This window comes from Mauremys reevesii, linkage group 2 (genome assembly GCF_016161935.1).
Source record: "Mauremys reevesii isolate NIE-2019 linkage group 2, ASM1616193v1, whole genome shotgun sequence".
Taxonomy (NCBI): domain Eukaryota; kingdom Metazoa; phylum Chordata; order Testudines; family Geoemydidae; genus Mauremys; species Mauremys reevesii.
In genome coordinates, this window is record NC_052624.1 from 232358583 (window position 1) to 232377218 (window position 18636).

At 41.0% G+C, this 18636-nt stretch overlaps 1 protein-coding gene across 13 annotated transcripts in view; it reads right to left on the bottom strand.

The window, feature by feature from the left end:
• Nucleotides 1-18636, bottom strand: part of STAU2 (staufen double-stranded RNA binding protein 2) — a 213937-nt gene that overhangs the window by 146532 nt on the left and 48769 nt on the right. For all 13 annotated transcript variants that reach the window (XM_039524278.1, XM_039524277.1, XM_039524269.1 and 10 more), the window contains 2 exons: nucleotides 10898-11057; nucleotides 5157-5264 (listed from right to left, as the gene is read on the bottom strand). In XM_039524278.1, coding sequence (XP_039380212.1) covers nucleotides 5157-5264; nucleotides 10898-11057 — 268 coding nt within the window. The remainder of the gene's footprint in view (nucleotides 1-5156; nucleotides 5265-10897; nucleotides 11058-18636) is intronic.

The following is an 18636-nucleotide window of genomic DNA, read 5'->3' on the forward strand; positions in this document are numbered from 1 at the left end:
TTGATGTTATTTTACTTGCCCACTCAAAATAAATAAAGTAATTAAAATAAATTAAAACAAAATACTAGCCCCTGGCAAGAGGACAACAGCAATTTTGTATAGTTGTTCAAATGCCTTAAGCAGGCCAAATCAGTTAAACCTCCTAGGACTCCCCATCTCAGCTTAAAAGCTGAAAACAAGACAGGGAAAGAAATTTTCACTGTGACCCCTAGCAAAGGGAAACATGTAACTGACGCGAAAACCATCTGTGACGGGGCGTGCATACCACGCACTAGGCAGGAAAGGGTTAATCCCACACTATGGGCAGCACAAGTCCCGCCCCTTACACCAGACTGAGCATGCTCCAAATGCTGCACTAGTATAAAGAAGAGCAGCCCAGCTCATTCTGGGCTGACTGCTGGGGAAGAACGATGCTCAGTGGAGGCTCCAGCCCAGGAGCCACGTCCTGTAGGAACCAGAGAGCCTGAGGCCCAGACCAGTTGCGCACAGCCAGTCAACAGGAGTCAGAGTCCCAACAAGCTACCTGTCCCAAGGAGCTTGGAGACCCCAACAACAAATGGACCCCAGCTTCAGGACTCACGGCAGGAAGTGGCCCAGGGGGGTGGAGAGAGTGGTACCTTGTACCCGAGGAAGGTCAACATCTTGCAGTAGGATCCCCACTGACTGGGTGGTGATCACGCTCACTACTTGACAAGGCCCTGGGCTGGGACCCGGTGGAGGTGGAGAGGTTGGGTCCCCCTACTCCTCCCCACCACCATCCACCCCAGGTGGCAGCCCACTTCCCTGACTCTGGCCTTTAGACCACACAGCCCTGACCCCAAGGGCAGTGGTACTGACTCTGGCCACTAGGCTGCATGGCCCTGACCCTGAAGGGCAGCTGAACTGACTCTGACCCCTAGGCCGCACAACCCTGAACTCAAGGGCCACGGTTTTGAGGTTGGCCACTATTTTTGCTGCCTTGAACCCAAGGACCGCCCTTTTGAATCTGACCATTGTGCCTTATCGTGATGAGGCCAGAAACAGTTGGGCAGACTGTTACCGTGGTGTCAGCACACCCATCATCCACTTCAACAGGAGATGGGGCGTGCATACACTGCCACACCCTGACACATGGTATTGTCCACCTAAACAGTGCATAGTTCTCTCCCCAAAATTTGCCGACTGAAACATTAATTATAGTCCTGTCTTTAAAGAATGGAAAAAAACAGAACTAACACACAAGGAACATAAAATGCATAAACCACTTTATAAACCTCCATGAAACAAAGGCAAAAGGCTGAGATTTCTCTTTACTGCCCAGCGGGAAGCAATAGGCAAAACCCTTGCGCTGCAGCAGCAACTCATAAGGCAAGGGTAGTCAATCGGTGGACTGAGGGCCAAATCCAGACCACCAGATGCTTTTGAACGGACCCTTAAATCTTTTTATTTACTTTTTTTTATTATTATTATTTTTTCTGGAGTCTGGACCTTTACTATACCTTGACCAAGAAATCTGGACCTTGACAAAAAATAATTGACTACCCGTGTCATAGGGTGACTAACGACCATACTCATCTTTAAAACCTGCTCAGTAACAGACCCACACAAGTCCTAAAATAGCTGCAAGTTGCTGCAGTGGGGGAATGCTATTATCCCTCTGGCCTCTGACCAGCCCTGGAAAGCACATACCAGCTACTGGGCTAGAGTAGAATTTTTCTACTATAGGGTATTGATACTTGAAGGCATTTTTAAAAATCAATTATTTAATACACAGAAACTGCTTTACATGGCTTCTGGAAGTTCTTAGAGAACAAATACTAGCTTTACTTTATCAGGCAGAGTAAGTGAAATTATGTGACTGTGTAATTCCCCATTAGCCAAACTGCTAGGATCAAATTCTGCTCTGTTCCACCCATACAACCATACTGACATCATAGGGCAGAACCTGGCCCCTAAGTTACATTACAAATTCTCCCCATTCTCCAAATATTATGCAATTCTGAAAAACTGTTCACATGAAACATTAAATACCTTTAACCATTTTCTCATCTATGTAACGGAGCAAAGCTTTAATATTTACTAAAACTTTGTCAGATGAAGAAAATGCTGAGCATTCTACAGCCATCATAAGATAAAGATAATGAAAGCTTTAATGCATGAGTGGAATAATACAAAATATTCTTAAGAACGATCTCATTAGAAACACCAGATCCTGCAAATTAATCACAAATTGGTTAGTCATTTTACTGAAATATAAGACCTCTTTTTAAAACAATATGTAGGTTAAGCCTCAATTCTAGCCAAAGAATTCTAGCCAAGAATGTCAACAACATTTACATGTAATGACACTAAATAACACACACAGAAAAACTGGTATGTTTTTGAGAGATTAATTCCTGTGATTTTGAAAATCTTCCCAATATAATTTTTTTTAAATTACACGTTGTTTCTTCTTGGTAAGCGGACAAGAAACGATCCTTTTATAATTAATGGAAATAACATTAATAGTAATAACATCCTTCAGAATATTCCCGTGCAAATGGCAGAACAGAGTTTCCCTGTATCAGACATTCCCATCTTCATGTCTTCTTACCTGACACCACTATGGCTGGAACAACCTCCCGATTGACACCTCCAAAGCATCGTCACTTTTCACCTTCAAAAATCTTCCAAACCCCCAACTACTGTGTGACTCATTATCCATCTCCCTATATGTCAGTGTACTGATTTAAATGACTCTGTGTCACAGGGTAAATGGCCCCTATATTTGAAGTTGGAGCCAGCGCCCGTGTGCCACAGCAAGTGCTCCCATTTGGCCAATTAAAAGGAGCTTACCCACTGCCATCTCCAGGGCCAGAGAGCCAGAAACACAAGAGGGTCAGGAGGAGTGAGGGATGCTCCCAGCACAGAGGCTGTGGGGGCTCCCACTGAGAAGAATGAGACTGCACTCCAGTTGGAAGGGATGAGGTGGCTGTCCTGGGATAAAGACAGGAGAGGAGAAGACTGACAAAGTCTGGCCATGGTTGAATTCACCGGTATGTGGGGCATTGAGGGATGAGATGTCTTGAGTTTTAATGACTGCTTGCATTGGGGTGAGAATTGGACTACATATTTGGGACTCCTCTTTTGGACTATGATGCTGTAATAAACCAGTCCTAAGGAGGGGTAATATTGAGATAAGAAAGCCAGAAGTGACATTATTAGGCCACCTGAGAGGGAAAACTGAAGCAGGTGTGCCTGTCATGCCATGACCTGCCACAGGAGGGTGCTCCAGGCAGGCTCCCCTATGAAACCTTACATTGTAGTAGCATGTGGTGATGGAATATAAACCCTTCAGTGGCAAGGAACCTGTTATTTGTTTGGCACCATTACTGTAGAGCAACTTGTACCCTTATAGCACTAGATAAATAATACAACCATTAACTATATAAGCAATTGTAGTCTAGGCAACTAGTTATGTGAGCAAAGTTATGCATGTGCTTAAGTATTGACAGGATCAGGGCCTAAATAGGGAACATTAAGTGAAAGAGTCTGGCCCGTAGATAAAATGGGATTTGAGGAGGAGAAAGATGTGGAGACTGAAGTAGAGATAGGAAAAAAAAGAAGTGAGGGCATTACCAATAACTCTTTGACAAGGGGACATATAGGGATATTAAAGAAGGTACTAACAGTGATAGTAACACCCCCTCCCCCCCGTTTCACCAAATACAAAAATCTTTTAGTTCTTCTGTTAAAACTTGTAAGCTCCTGTCTGTAGAAACCATTGATCGTATCTGTCCAGTGAAAGATACTCTATTACTATGTAAAACTTACAAACAAGTTAATTGACTTTGTTCTAGAAGTAAACACTATGCTAGCCTTAAGCTGTAATTGATATAATGTAAACAAACACTATAAGCCATTAAGTGACTTTCACTTCATTGTAACAGCAATGGCTCCTAGGAACAGATCCCCACCCTCTGTGATTAAAGGGCCGGGAGTCTCAATGAATTAGCACACACTCCAAAAGTGGTGGACACAGTAAATTAAAATATGGTTAACATATGGAATGTATGTTGATAAATGCTTGATGTACATGAATGGTTAGGGAGGTGCCAGCCTAGAAAGGGAATATCCATCGGCTGAAGAATGTGTCAAGTGGACCACCAGACAACCCCGGAGGGTAAACTGGGATCTACCCCAACCCTGGAAGGATGAGAAACACAAACTTTGAACAGTGTGGAGCCACCAGGAATGTGCCATCTGCTGATTGAGTCAGCAACAGCAGGATGAAACAGCTCCCATAGACTAACATAGGAATTAATTTCTGTAAGAATGAACTCTAAAGACTGAGGACTTTGAGTTTCTGGTTCTGCTGCCAACCTCCAGGAGCATCAGGTGCATCTGACACAGACTCGGCTCCATCCTCATGACCAAGATACCTGGCCAGTAACTTGGAATGAGCAACTTCTAGGCTGGTAACTATAACACCTATACAGAACTTGAATGAATGATTGCGTGAATGAACATATATATATATATATATGTGTGTGTGTGTATAAGGAATAAGTAGTAATAGGAATAAGTAGTCAAACAACATTGTTTACTTTTATCTTTTGCTTTATTATTATATTTACAATAAATGTGGCATCTTTGCCTTATCCCTCTTAATAAGATCCTGCTGGTTTTTATTCTATTGGTATAACAGACATGTGTTGGGAAGTGTCCTTATGGGAGCTTTCATGGTGTCTCAATGTCTTGTAGCAATTCCCAGGATTAGGAGAGAAGGTCTAGGTTGCCTCTCTCTCTCTGAGTGTGATTTTTTTTTCCTATGTTGAACGTGGCTATCAATTCCAATTTACACTCCATGATGGCAAAGGATAAACAAAGAGTCACTACCATCCATTAAAGACTGAAGGACAATGGACCTATCAGTGTCCACACGTTTGGCCCACATTTATTTGACAGAGCAGCCAATTTAATAATATAAAATGACACCTTAGCTTCAGATTCATTTTCAATTTAATTTCCTATTTAGAATTTGCATGCATTTATTTGTAAGAGTAGCGAGTTTGTAATGAATGCTCTCACCCAGCCTTTTTACTCTTAGTTGTTGCTTATTACGTTTTTATAAACACTCAGAAGACAGCAGACAGCTCAATATATAAAACTGGTCTACTCAGATAAATAACACATACCTCAAAACTGACGGGCATGTTGCGCTTCAAGGCAATTTCAAACACTATGCTGATCTCAGATTTGTTTGCATCTTTTTCTTCTTCCGTTTCCTTTCCTGCCTCTCCATTCTGCATCATATAAAACAAAGTAAGCACATTCAAATACTTGCTTTCAAGTAGCAGAAATACAATTTCCCCTTTATTCCTCAATGTCTAGAATATATTTCCACCAAAACAATACCGTGTGAACTGCAGTATTTCATAATTTGTTTAACTTTAAAGAGATTTAATATTTATATGTAATTATTTCAAAGTATAAATTACAGACTTGTAGTTACTTAGTGGTTTGGTAAAATGTCACATTTATGAAATAACAGTCTCATACACCTTCCAGAGTGAAACTTCCTCTGACATTCACCTATTAATTACAGTCACCTGTCTGAACAGCCATTACATTTTTTGGTCCCTGGAAGTGTTCCTGACTCCCTATAAGTCACATCATATTATGACCTGAGTAACACATTATCCGCCATCCACTTACCTGTAAAATCAACACAAAATGTAGCCATGCTTTATATTAAGGGAACATTTATACATGGTTATAAAGGATTAATTAATAAATAAGCAATTTTTACAGACTTTTAAGCTGATTAGAAACAGTTTAGAACAGCCTATTACACACTCTTTTCATGTCCATAACAAGACTGTTACAGTTCCAGGGCAAGCTGTGTCTTTGATCCCTCCCTCTTCCTATGGGCATCCCTTCCAAGTACCAGGCCCACATCTGTATTTCTCTCAAGGTGGAATTCTGCTCTCAGTGGTCCAGCAAGGGCACCATTCTCAGGCTACCAACTTTCCAGCCGTCACCTCTCTTGGATGGCGAGGCACCTCTCTCTTCCTTTTGACCAGGATATTTCCAGGCTGCCCAGTTCCCTGTCTTCACTGCGTATTTCCCAGCACAGACAGGTTGCCCAAGGTCAACCTGCTTGCTTTCTCTTTAGAGACAGTTGACAGGTGTAATTGCTACAGTTATAAGCTACTACACATCACTTCTCATGCAAATCTACTTTATTCTTAAGGTAAAAAAGCACTAACGAGAAAACATATAAAAAACAATAAAAGGAACTATGTGTATGTTAATAAGCTTACCAGGGTTCACCCCAACCCTAATATGGATTCTGGTAGGAACAGACCTTCAAATCCCCACCCAAGGGGAAATTCCTTGTGGTTACCAATTCATCACAGCTGAGCTTCAGCTCTGAACAAGCAACCAGTCCTTCCAACCCTACCCTAGAGACTGGGGCCCTCTGTAGACCAGGGGTCTGTCAGTTTGCTGGATCAGAAAGATGGCTCTGAGCCAGTTTAAAATCAGGCTATTTATCCAAAACCCCTTTCCTTGTCTATTACTTCAGACTGGATTCTCCATATGCATATCTATTCAGGGGGTGGCTTCAAAGGGTTGATAACACAGGAAGTTCATTAGCATCCCCCCTTCCTACTAGAGAAGGTATGTTCAATGCCACAGTAACATATACCCAACTGCATTTTTAATACAATGTACCCCAAAGGTATTAACCTTAATTCAGTAAGGTTTAAATTGATTCAATAAAGTTTATCTTAATTCCATAACGTTTGTACAGACTTTTATACAGGACATTGTCGGTTTCTCTCAGTATTTAATTTGCAGTGCCCACTACCACTCTACTTATACGTCAATCATACTGTGAGGATGATGCAAGAAGTCTCCAGGTATACAAATTACACCAAATCTAAATAGTATCATGGTTAGTTGTGAAGGGAGATGTTTGATCACTCACATGGCTGCAGAAATTCAGCTCTCAGATGGAAAAGAAACATAATAGGAGAGGAAGATAACTTTTGCTTATCATAAAACAAGTTAAAATGAGGAAACATTCATTTTAAAACTTGAGGTCCTTACAATCGATCCTTACAAGCCCTTCCAGATGCTATTTATTCAGCTCACAGATTGTCTTCATGTGGGAGGGGGAAGGATAGCTCAGTGGTTTGAGCATTGGCCTGCTAAACCCAGGGTTATGAGTTCAATCCTTGATGGGGCCACTTAGGGATCTGAGGCAAAAATCAGTACTTGGTCCTGCTAGTGAAGGTAGGGGGCTGGACTCAATGACCTTTCAAAGTCCCTTCCAGTTCTAGGAGATTGGTATCACTCCTATTTTATATATATATATATATATATATATATAAAAACAACATTCTCGTTTCCATTCTTGAGCACAGCTCCTTCAGCACAACTGCACAGGACTCCCAATGGTCAAGTTCTATCTATCTGAGTAAGTATATGGTGCCCATTTCCACAGTATCTGATCACCACAGTCTTTAATGTATTATCCTCCCAACATCCCATATGAGGTAAAGTAGTACCATTTAGCCTCATTGAAAGATGGGGAACTAATGTACAGAGAGGCTAAGTGATGTACCAGAAGTCCATGGCAGAGAAGGGACCTGACTCCAAGTTATTTTTTTCCAAATCTCTTGACTAGTGACCATAGTTGGGGTATATATTCAATCAGGCTAAGGCCTGGCCTCCCTGTTCATTGCGCCTACAAAAGTAAAATGCAGGTCCAAATCTATGTAGCTGTACCTCCAACTACCTGATTTGTGCTCACAGGTCTACTGTGAGTTCAAACCGCATCCCCAAAGGGGAAGCTGCCCTTCCAAAAATGCATTCCTTCCTGTCTAACTGGAGAGTTGGATAACTTTAAATGTCTGCTTTGTGGCAAGAAAATGATGAGGTTTCTCTAAATAAGTTAGATCTGTACAGACACAGAATGTGGACAGCCCACCAGAAGTTTCAGTTAAGAATCTCAGATTTGTGCAATCACAGCTTATCCTCTGAAAGCCTGGATATCCTAAGGGACCTGATAAAATGATTCTGTTATATTCTTGTGACTGGGACATACAGTTTAATTTGAGATCCTATTGCTTTTGTTGGGTAAATAAATAACTTTTCCAGTTTCACATACATAGTCCATGAAGAAATGAGCATCTAAACAGAACTACCCACATAATTTATTGCCCACAACTACTTATTAGTATATATACTTGGATGATAGCAGTTTACTTTGTGGGACATCAGAAACTAAATGATGTTAACAAATATGATCGCTGGCAAGTGAAGAATAAGCAACATTTTCCTGTCCTCATTAATGGACATCTTGAATTCAAGGACTCTTCCTGAAAAAATATAATACTAAAAAACAAAAACAAAAAAACCAGTATGGAACTAAAAACTATATCTCAATATTCAGACTTCACAGCTTGGGTTTTTTAAGACAGCAGCCAGTCCTTTGGAAAACATAACTGAAGAAGAGAAGGAAAAGGAAAAGGCCATATTTTCCTACGATCTTTTTTAAAGACTCCTAACCAATCCTCTTGAACGACTTGAAGTAAATAATAGACTCCCTGATCCAGAAAAGGAATGATGGCATAACTAACGAGGGTTAGTAAAATTTTCTCTCACCCACACTGAAGACTATTCAGGTATGGTTTGGGAACAGCAAGAGGAATAAAAGTTGCATAATTGTTCTTTTTGATAAACAGAATTATTTCACACTTAAATGGTAGCTTAAAACAAAAAACTTCCAGGTATTTTTAGTTTGGGTTTTTTTGGTTTGTTTTTTTAAATTATTGCTCTGCAGAGGATCTCAATAGGTATTGTCAGAAAGGGAGTGCACTGAGGGCATTTTGTGTCTTCCAAGTATGTGTGTTCTGGTTCAAGTCACTTGGCAATTTTGTTGTTATAAACCTTTTCTTTTGCAAAGTTACCTGTGAGACGGTTCTATCTATTTATTTATTTTACTTAAATATTCTTTAAAAATGTGTTGGAATATTTTCATTTCTAAAGCAATGCAAAATATTGATCCTTACAAATGCAACACTGAAGAAAGCTAATGAACCATCCAGGGACTAACAGGCTGAAAACCTAAAACCATCTGACAGCTGTTCGATAGCCTATTTAAAGTGAGTCGGTGATCTCAGTGAGGTTCCTGATGCACAAACATTCACTTCAAAAATACACATCACCATTTGGCAACCTTGCTTTTATTCTGAAAAATATCAGACTATATTAACAACTTCTTGGGACAGGGACCAGTCTTCTTCTTAGTCTGTAGAACGTGTTCATGGCACTATATACATTTATTAATAATAATTCATTCTCAGTGAGGCCATGGATTACACAGGTATTGGATGCACTTTTGGGGATGATCACAAAACTTTCTATTTTGCTTCTTAACAACTTTTAACAATCTTTCCATTTTACCTTAGAAGAATTATGCGTTGTCACAACTTAAGTCTATTCAATAGTTTGTTCCTTACCACTTCCTTCAGCGATAAGCATGTGGAGCTAGATAAACTGACTTTTGACAATAATCACCTGCTTTCTATATTGTTCAGCTGCTACCACATTTACTATGGTTATTAGGAAAAGTAACCAGCTAGTGAATTCAACACTATAAAAATTGAAAACTGAAAAATAAGCTGTGAGAGTTAGCTTAATAGAACCATGTTACCAGAGTCCTGTCCATTTCCCAGAAGTTTGTGGATTCTAGGAAACCAAGCCCACCATTGAATCCACCCACTCTCTAGGTACGTCTACACTACGGGACTATTCCGAATTTGCATAAACCGGTTTTGTAAAACAGATTTTATAAAATCGCGCGCCGCACACTAACAACACACTAAACGGTGGTGTGCGTGGGTCCATGGTCGTGAGCGTCGATTTCTCTGCGCTGCACTGTGGTAGCTATCCCCGCAGCTATCCCATAGTTCCCGCAGCCTCCCCGCCCCTTGGCATTTCCGGTTGAGATCCCAGCCTGATGGGGCAAAAAAAAAATTCGGGGTGGTCTGGGTACAGCCTCACCTCCCTCCTCTCCCTCCACAGCAGACAAACACCGCCGTGCCTTTTTTTTTTTGGTGAACCGTGCAGACGCCATAGCACAGCAAGCATGGACCATGTTTTAAACACTCGCGACTCGTGCAGTATATGCTGAACCAGGACCCGAAAAGAGGCGAGTAGTAAGAGGCGGATACGGCCTTGGCGATGACAGTGATGAGGACGTGGACACAGAATTATCTCAACCGCCGGCCCCGGCGCTTTGGAGATCCTGATGGTAATGGGGCAGATTCTATCCATTGAGACGCGATTTTGGGCCCGGAAACAAGCACTGACTGGTGGGACCGCATTGTGTTGCAGGTGTGGCGATTCCCAGTGGCTGAAGAAACTTCGCATGCGTAAGGGCACTTCCATGGAACTTTTGACTTGCTTGCCCCTGCCCTGAAACGCCATAATACCAAGATGAGAGCAGCCCTCACAGTAGAGAAGCGAGTGGCGATAGCCCAGTGGAAGCTCTCTCTCTCCAATCACCAATGATTACACCTATTCCCCTTCTCCTCTCAGCTTCAAGACTTCAAAACTTTATTAGTGTTTCATCATATGTATAACAAGAACCTTCCTATTCTTATCACTTGCTTTTTAACCTGTTATTTTAAAGCAGTTTTCATTCACAGACTGAAATTACATCCTGTTTCTAATATTTTAAAAAATGTAAAATATGTTCGGTGCATGTAAACACTTCTGAGAGATGACTGCTTGAGAGAAAGAATTCTGAAAAAATCCACTGAGCTGTTTTTTTCTACAACCTTTTAATGATATGAGCATCCAAATGTGGGATTTGAGTACCAAAGTTTGACAAGGAGGCTCAGTAAGTTTTTAAATCACAAACCTGAGGTAATTTTTCTGGGATAGGTTCATTCTGGAGAGCTTGAAGGGCCTTCATTGCAGCATTGTGTCTAGCAGCTTGACGAGTCTTTCCTTCACCAAAAAACTCACTGTTGCCAACAGTCAATTGGACATAAAAAATCTTAGGCACTGGGCAGTGATACCTATGAAGTAATAAAGAACAAGTTAATTCCTTGTTATGGGTTAAAACATGCAACACAATTTATGAAAATAGCATGTGAATTTTATTTAAGGTACAGTTATAACTAAAATAGACAATATGCCTTTTTGGTCACAGTAAAGGATATGAGCAAAATATATTATGCATTTCTCAGCCAGCCCACGAACAATCCTGTTTGCAACTCAAACAAGCATTATCTATAACTTTAACGAAATACTTGGACCTGTGACAAGGTGTACTGGCCCCTTAAGGCAGGTCACATGCCCCATACTGCCCTGTTTCTGACTTCATCTCAAAGGAATGCTGGGAGCAGTAGTTGTTGAGGCTGATGAGAGTTGGAGGCTCCAGTCCAAGGTGTGGTGGGCTACATAAAAGTAGCTCCCTTCCCTCACAAGGGTAAAGAGAAATGGAAGGAGCAGAATCATTGGGTCTATCCAATAAGGACCCTGAAAGGTGCATGAGTAACTTCAGGTATTGGAGAAGCTATAGAGAGAGCTGGAAGGCTGGAAAAGAAAACTTGGGAAGGGAGCACTGACATTGAATCTACTTATTACGGAGATCACAGAGAAGGTGAAGAAATCTAAGAAGTGAAGGAAGAGGTCGTGGGTAAGGAGGCATGAAGAGGTTGGGATTTGAACAGGGTACTTCTTTTTGGAGGTCAAGATCAGGGCTTCTTGCAGAGGGTGGGAAGAAACTCTGCTCATTACCATAGTATCCGAGTGCTTCCCACATACTAAATCTAGAAATAATAAGCACCATCTCTTTCTTCCTTTTCAGCCTGTAGAACTACCTTACTTGGTTCACAGGGTTTGTTTGTGGGTGTATATGGATGTGTTTGAGAAGATATTGCGGGAAAACTAAGATGAAGTAAATGAAATGTTCCAGCATTATTATATATAGTATCCCAAACTTTCCCACTGTTGTACCTTTATTCACAATGACCCCACACTTCTACATTCAGAGCAGAGAAGAAAAGAGATAGTACAGAGATAGGTGCCAATATAAGAACACAGATAGTTAAATGGATAAATAGATCTGCAGGCTCTACAGGAATGAGGCTAGAGCTAGTGAAAAGTTCTGTTGAGTCCCAGTGATTCAATACCTTAGATGAAGATAATTAAACAGCTCTTAGTCATAATCTCTTAAAGGAAAAATGAATTAAAAACTAATGATATGGGTTCTTTTTTATACACAATTGTGAATTGCCTCATGCTAGAGACTTGGAGGTCCCTCCTCAGATAATGGATCTTCTTCTAAAACTCTGGACATTCCTTTCATGAAAAAAATAACATATCAGAATTGATTTATGTGCTGAATATATGATACCTTTATGATATAATACCTGACTGAGAAGGTGAAATAGTTTGGCCACAACCCAGGCACATCACAACAAAGCTAATATAATTCAAAACCAGGGTGAACTACTTTCTTTTTTTCCTTCTCTTATTTCCTCTTAAAATACATAGTAACCTTATATCCATGTGAGAATTATAGCCGATCCTTATTAAGATATGTTCTCCTTTATTTTTATCTCTGTCTATACTGACTTATCAAGATGATGATTCTATCTGTGTCAAGATTTTTAGATTTCTCTATAATAATTAAACAAAAGGTTAGTTCAAGTCTCTCTTTGAGGCAGTGAACTGCAAATACAGATGGGTATGAATCAACACCCAAATCTCAATTTTTCCCGAGCTTTGTGGTTAGTTCTAATATATCTATAATGTGCAGAACCAAAACACTAGATCCAAATACACCCAATGTTTTACATCTCAGGCCCATCTCCAATTGTAGTTACACTTTGGGGAATGGTAATTTATTTTTATTGTTTTCAGAAGGTGCCTGTTTTCTCTGATGCATGATTTACACTTTCACGTAGTGTTGGGACCTATTAGGGTTTAGTACTGCTATTGTTCTACTAATATTTTGTCTTATTTTTCCTCATAGATTGTAACTCCCTCACATACTAGCCCAACTAAACTTTTTTTTGTGGGGGGGATGCGGGGAATGATATCTGTAATCAATTACTATTAAAATGATCATTCTATATTTTTTAAAAAGAAATGAGACAGGACAAGTAAAAAGACACACAAAAATACTACAATTACCTGTTCAATATTACATGAACAATTTCTTATTGCTCAATTTCTTTTATTCAGTAGATAATATTGTTTATAGGGAATATTTAAAATAATAATGTGACCTAGCAGAATGTTATGGTGTTAAGAGCTATGAAGTGGCTCTATGACACAAAACATAGTGCATCCAAAGTGTGCATCTATGAGAATTGCCAATGACCAGTGGAAAAAATAAGGCAATACCCCACAAATCTCCCTCACAGCTGGTATAGCATTGTCTGCCAGTGGATCTGCCCATGTGATTGCTTTAATGGTGTTTGCATGATGTACAGTTCAACATAAGGCAGGATAAATTCTGCCATTTGCAAAGGGGAACATGCAATTCAGAGCAGTAGTTTCCTGACTCCTCACCCCACTGCTGGCAATACCCCTTGTCTCCCACACTTCCCTTCAAACAAGGAGTTAGTATGGCAGGAAAACATACCACACAGCTGCCTTACAGATCATAAGGCAGCTGTGTGGTATGACCCCTTTTATGCATAATTAAAATGATTTCACTCCCCTACATGCCACACGACAGTGGGGAGTATATGACCCTTAGTTCACTTTGTAGACTCAGGTCCCACAAAATGCCCTTTTTAAAAAAAAATAATCGTGTGTTTAGGGAGCTATTTATGAAATAATGGAGAAAAGCGACAGTCAGCCTGGGGCTCTAGAGCCTCATGCAGCTCTTTGGCATTGGCCAAGTGATTAACTTTTACATGGTTTTGATTAAGATCCTCTTACTCTGCTTGGTCTCAAGCAGAATGAGCAGAGCACTGATAACATGAACACTGCCAGGAACATGTCAAGCAGCACATGAAGCCCTAAGGAACTGGATTAATGCAGCCAGGCCTTTGAACAGCCTAGAAAAGGGTGAGTAGAGGGAGAGGAGAAACACTCCACATTTCCAACAAGCAGGCGAGATGGGAGAAGAGAGAAAGAGACAAGGGAGGAGGACAAATTGTGTCAGAGTCACCAAGAGTCTTAAAATAATCATGATACAACAGCCTTAAGGTGCACGGTGATGTTTACATTGTCTTTAACATGTGATGGTGCTACATCACAAACAGAATCACAAAGCCAGCGGCAGAAATTAACGTTAAGAAGTTGTGCTGAAAGATGTTATGGCTCCCCACTCTGTTCACAAAGAAGTAAGATTCCCTTACACTTCAAGTCTGAATAATCTTGTTACGAAGGACAGAAGAACATCAACTGCCAGTACAATGATTTGGGGTTTTTTGCATCACCAAAGTGATAGCTAACAGGTGTATATTTTCTGTTCCCAAGCTGTGCTCCATGGAGTATTCCCAGGCACTCCATGGATCTGCTTCTGTCACAGTGGTGAAGCAGTCAGTCTTCAGACAGTAACACTTCCTATTATATTTCAAAAGACAAGGTGGGTGAGGTAATATCTTCTGTTGGTGAGAGAGCGCTCTTCTTCACGTTTAGGAAATGTACTCAGAGTGTCACAGCTAAATACAAGGTGGAACAGATTGTTTAACATAAGTAGTTAACACATAGTTCAAGGGACCATTCAAGGTGAAGTGGCCTGTCAACACCTCTCCAGTCACACAAGGGCGCTGGGGGGTGAAGGAGTCACTATGCTCTCAAATGAATTCATATAGAAAAACGATAAAAGACAAAAAAACCATATGACCTGTGGATGACCACCTTTCACAATGCAACCGCTCTATACCTGGCCTTTCAGATCTCATCCTCAAAGGAAACCTGCACAACACCCTCAAAAGATGCATAGACAGGGGAAGGTTGTGCCTCCCCAAACAGCCTGGCGTGGCTCCCCCCCCCAGTCTCCTCCTGCCTGCTTCCAGTTCCCTTCCTGCTCTTCTGTGGCTGAGAGGCTGGCTGGGGCTGGTGTGCACAAGGTCCGGGGCTGAGACCGCCTCTCTGCCCCTCTGCTGTGACTGCGCCACCTGCCCGACACGTTGGGGCTGGGGGCACTCTGCCCACCTGGCACGTTGGGGCTCAGGGTGCACGCGGGGTTTGGCAGCTGCGGGGGAGGAGGGATGTGCTCTGGTCTCTAGCAGGGGAGGAAGGGTGGAAAGGGAGGGTGGGGCCTCAGCCAGAGGGGGAGGGGCCAGGGGCTAACCTCCCCCAATGACACGTTCACCCACCGCCCATGCTGGGAATTTACATTTATAACTTTTCTGGATACTAAAAATCATTGCCTGAATGGACACACTGGATTCATGGCTTATTACAACAATCTATAAGCCACTAAACTCCCCACTCCCACCCCTCAGCCTTTTTGTTTTCTCCCTTATGACTGGAGAGGTGTTATGCTAAACAATTTGTTCCACTTTGTATTTAGCTGTGACATTCTGTGTGTGTCTACTCAACAATTAAACAACTGTGACTAGGCCATGCCAGCTGACTCAGGCTACAGGTCTCAGGCTGCAGGGCTGCAAGGCTGTGGGGTAGACATTCAGGCTCAGGCTGGAGCCTGAGCTCTGGGACCCTCTGAGATAGGAGGTTCCCAGGGCTGGAGCCCAAACCCAACTGTCCACAGCACAATTTTACAGTCCTGTAGCCCAAGCCCCACAAGTCCGAGTCAGCTGATATGAGCCAGCCACAGGTGTTTAATTGCTGTGTAGACATACCCTCTGACTACATTTCCCAGACCTGAAGTTCTGTATCAGCTTGAAAACTTGTCTCTCTCACCAACAGAAGTTGGTCCAGTAAAAAGATATTACTTCACCCACCTTGTCTCTCTAAAACCATGAGACCAAAACTACACATCTCTACAGCAACCCTGCACACTAGACTTCAAATCCAGATTTTTGGGGTTTCTGGAGGCTTTTTCAACTAGCTAAACTTAAAAGAATAAGCACCTATCTGTATTCTGCATGGCTGCTTCTTATTTCCCTTCATCAAGTTTTTCTTTCGTGAAAATTCAACCCTAATCAGATTTCTAGACAACACAAAGTGTATGAGACAGAACTAAATTACAAAGTGACCTGCAGAGAACATCGGGGATTTCTGATAATACTGGGAGATTCAGCACTGAAAACAAGTTCTATATGCCCCGAGAAGACATAAATACAATAGCAACAGAATGAAAGAACTTCACAAGCAGCCGCATACTGAATCAAGTTATTTTCATCTGTGTCTCCTTGATGCTGTCCTAATATTACCTTTATGAATAATTAAGAACCAAACAGAATGTGCTTATGGTACAAGGAAATGAGACGTTTGCAATCCATGAGACAATGTCTAGTTTAAGTGGACTGCAACCTAAAAACATTTGACTACTACAGTTCTAATAGATTTGGTAAGTCCTACCAGCCCATCAGGGCAGGAAACTGCAGATAACAATGTATTGCAAAGCACTTTTTCTTTATTCCCTGTAAACTTAATAGAATCAGAAAGGCCCTCCCCAGAAGAGGGGACTACTTTGTAGCTGACTCCACTTGTATCACCTAAGAATGGACAATCTGAAATTGGAAATTTGCTCCGTAACTGTGACCTTGTATGCCAAGTTTCAGCAATGAACAAATGTTTACAGCTAGTTATAAACCCTGAAAATAGGGGTTAATAACAGAAATGCTGACAGACTTAACTAGGTTGGTGTGAGCGGGCGCCACTATAATTAAATAAATCACCACGGTCTGTTGACAATTACAAAACTCATTTTGGTTTGCCACAGAGACAAACAAAATTTCTGTTCATTATAATTTTACTGGAATATGATGTCATAACATATAAGCATACTGAAACAATCTGGTGCTCTTCTGGCCAAAATATTAATTGCATACTAAAGAGCCCTTGGGGCCTCTTCCTTTTTTGGCCATCAAATCCACATACACAAAAACAAATAAAGTATTACTATATGTTGATATTACAGTATAATACATTTTGCATTTCCTGTATTTTTGTGGATTTCCAATGGCATAAATGTTCCAGAAATGGTAAATTTCTTTACATTATCATTGGAAAAAATAAGTGCAATCTGAAGCTCAATGAGATTGGAAAGTCTTCTTAGATTTATTCCCCATTTGACTAAGCAATGATCCCTGCAATATTTTTTCTTCCAGACACTTTTCCAATTCCTTTTTAAAACTACTTATGCTATGTATTCTTACTGCTTCCTTTAATCATTCATCTTATTGTAACTCTCTATAAACAACTTCTGCCAACACTGTCCAACTCTTCCTTAGGTTCCTTGTTTTTTCATTTCACCTCCTTGTTCTAGCATCTGTCCTCTCTATACCCATCAAAAATATATATGGCTCAATGATGTTCTCTCAATCTTAATGGCTAATATATTCTCCTCCTATGTAAAGAGAAAGAAATAACCCTATTACTACTCAGCTCCAGAAGAGCAGAGGTAAGTGGCAGCATACTCTTCCCCACTCCATATGTCTAGATACAGAAACAAAGGATAGTGGTCAGCAGGTAGGGCCACTGAAACATGTGGAGATCCAGAAACCTATAGGAAATCAATTCTGCAGATCTGAGCTGCCCATTGCCAGGGCCTTTCCCTCCAGGCTTCTCTCTAGCCTCTCCTTCCCTGTGTCCATGTAGCCAAGCTGGTAGCCATGCTGATATTCGCTGCCCAGCCTACTGTTACATTCTGTAACCCTTACAAATGTGAGAATAGTGTCATAGAGCATTCAGGGGAGTTAGAGCAACATTAACTATACAGAATTTTTTCTCCACAACATTTGAAGTTCCTCTGGGGAGCAAGTTGCTTAGTGCAGCTGTTCTGTGGCCATGCCCCATTTTTCTAAGCAACTCATTAGCCACATGGATCTCTTGCAGATGTGTGTGAAGAAGGATAACATCCAGTGTAGCCACATTCCTCTCTTCACAGCCCTCCTTATGGTTATTTCCACAGGTTTACTTCCACACATGGGAGCAAAGGGGCCCTCTTTTCCAAATACAAACCTATTCTGTTTAACTTCATTAGAGAATTAAAATCCACTAATTCTGGCATCAATCTGCTTGTCCTCTTCTGGATGATCTCTCTATTTCTACAATATCATTTTTACAGTAAAGCAAGGAAGACACTGCACTATATTCCACATATAGCCTTGCTCATCCATTATTGAGTGGAAAGGTAATTCCCTGAAATTCACATTCAATAGTTTTGTTTATACAGCACAGAACTGTTTTCTCTTGTCCTAATGTTGATTTCCCCTACACCACATATACAGAATTACAGAACTATATGAATCATCTCTACTCATCCCAGATTACTCTCCCCTTTCAAGGCCAGACTGAAAATTAAAACTTTAAGAATTTATAATCACCAGTGTATTACCAATTCTGTTTTTTTTTCCCTAGTTCTTCTACCATAACCAGCCTGGGAAATCTGTATTTTGATCTAATCCGGGTAAATCCACAAGTAATAGAATACCTATGCCAAAAGTTAAAAACAATAATTGTGATGCTAAAGTATGTGAACATATAGAGATTTAAAGT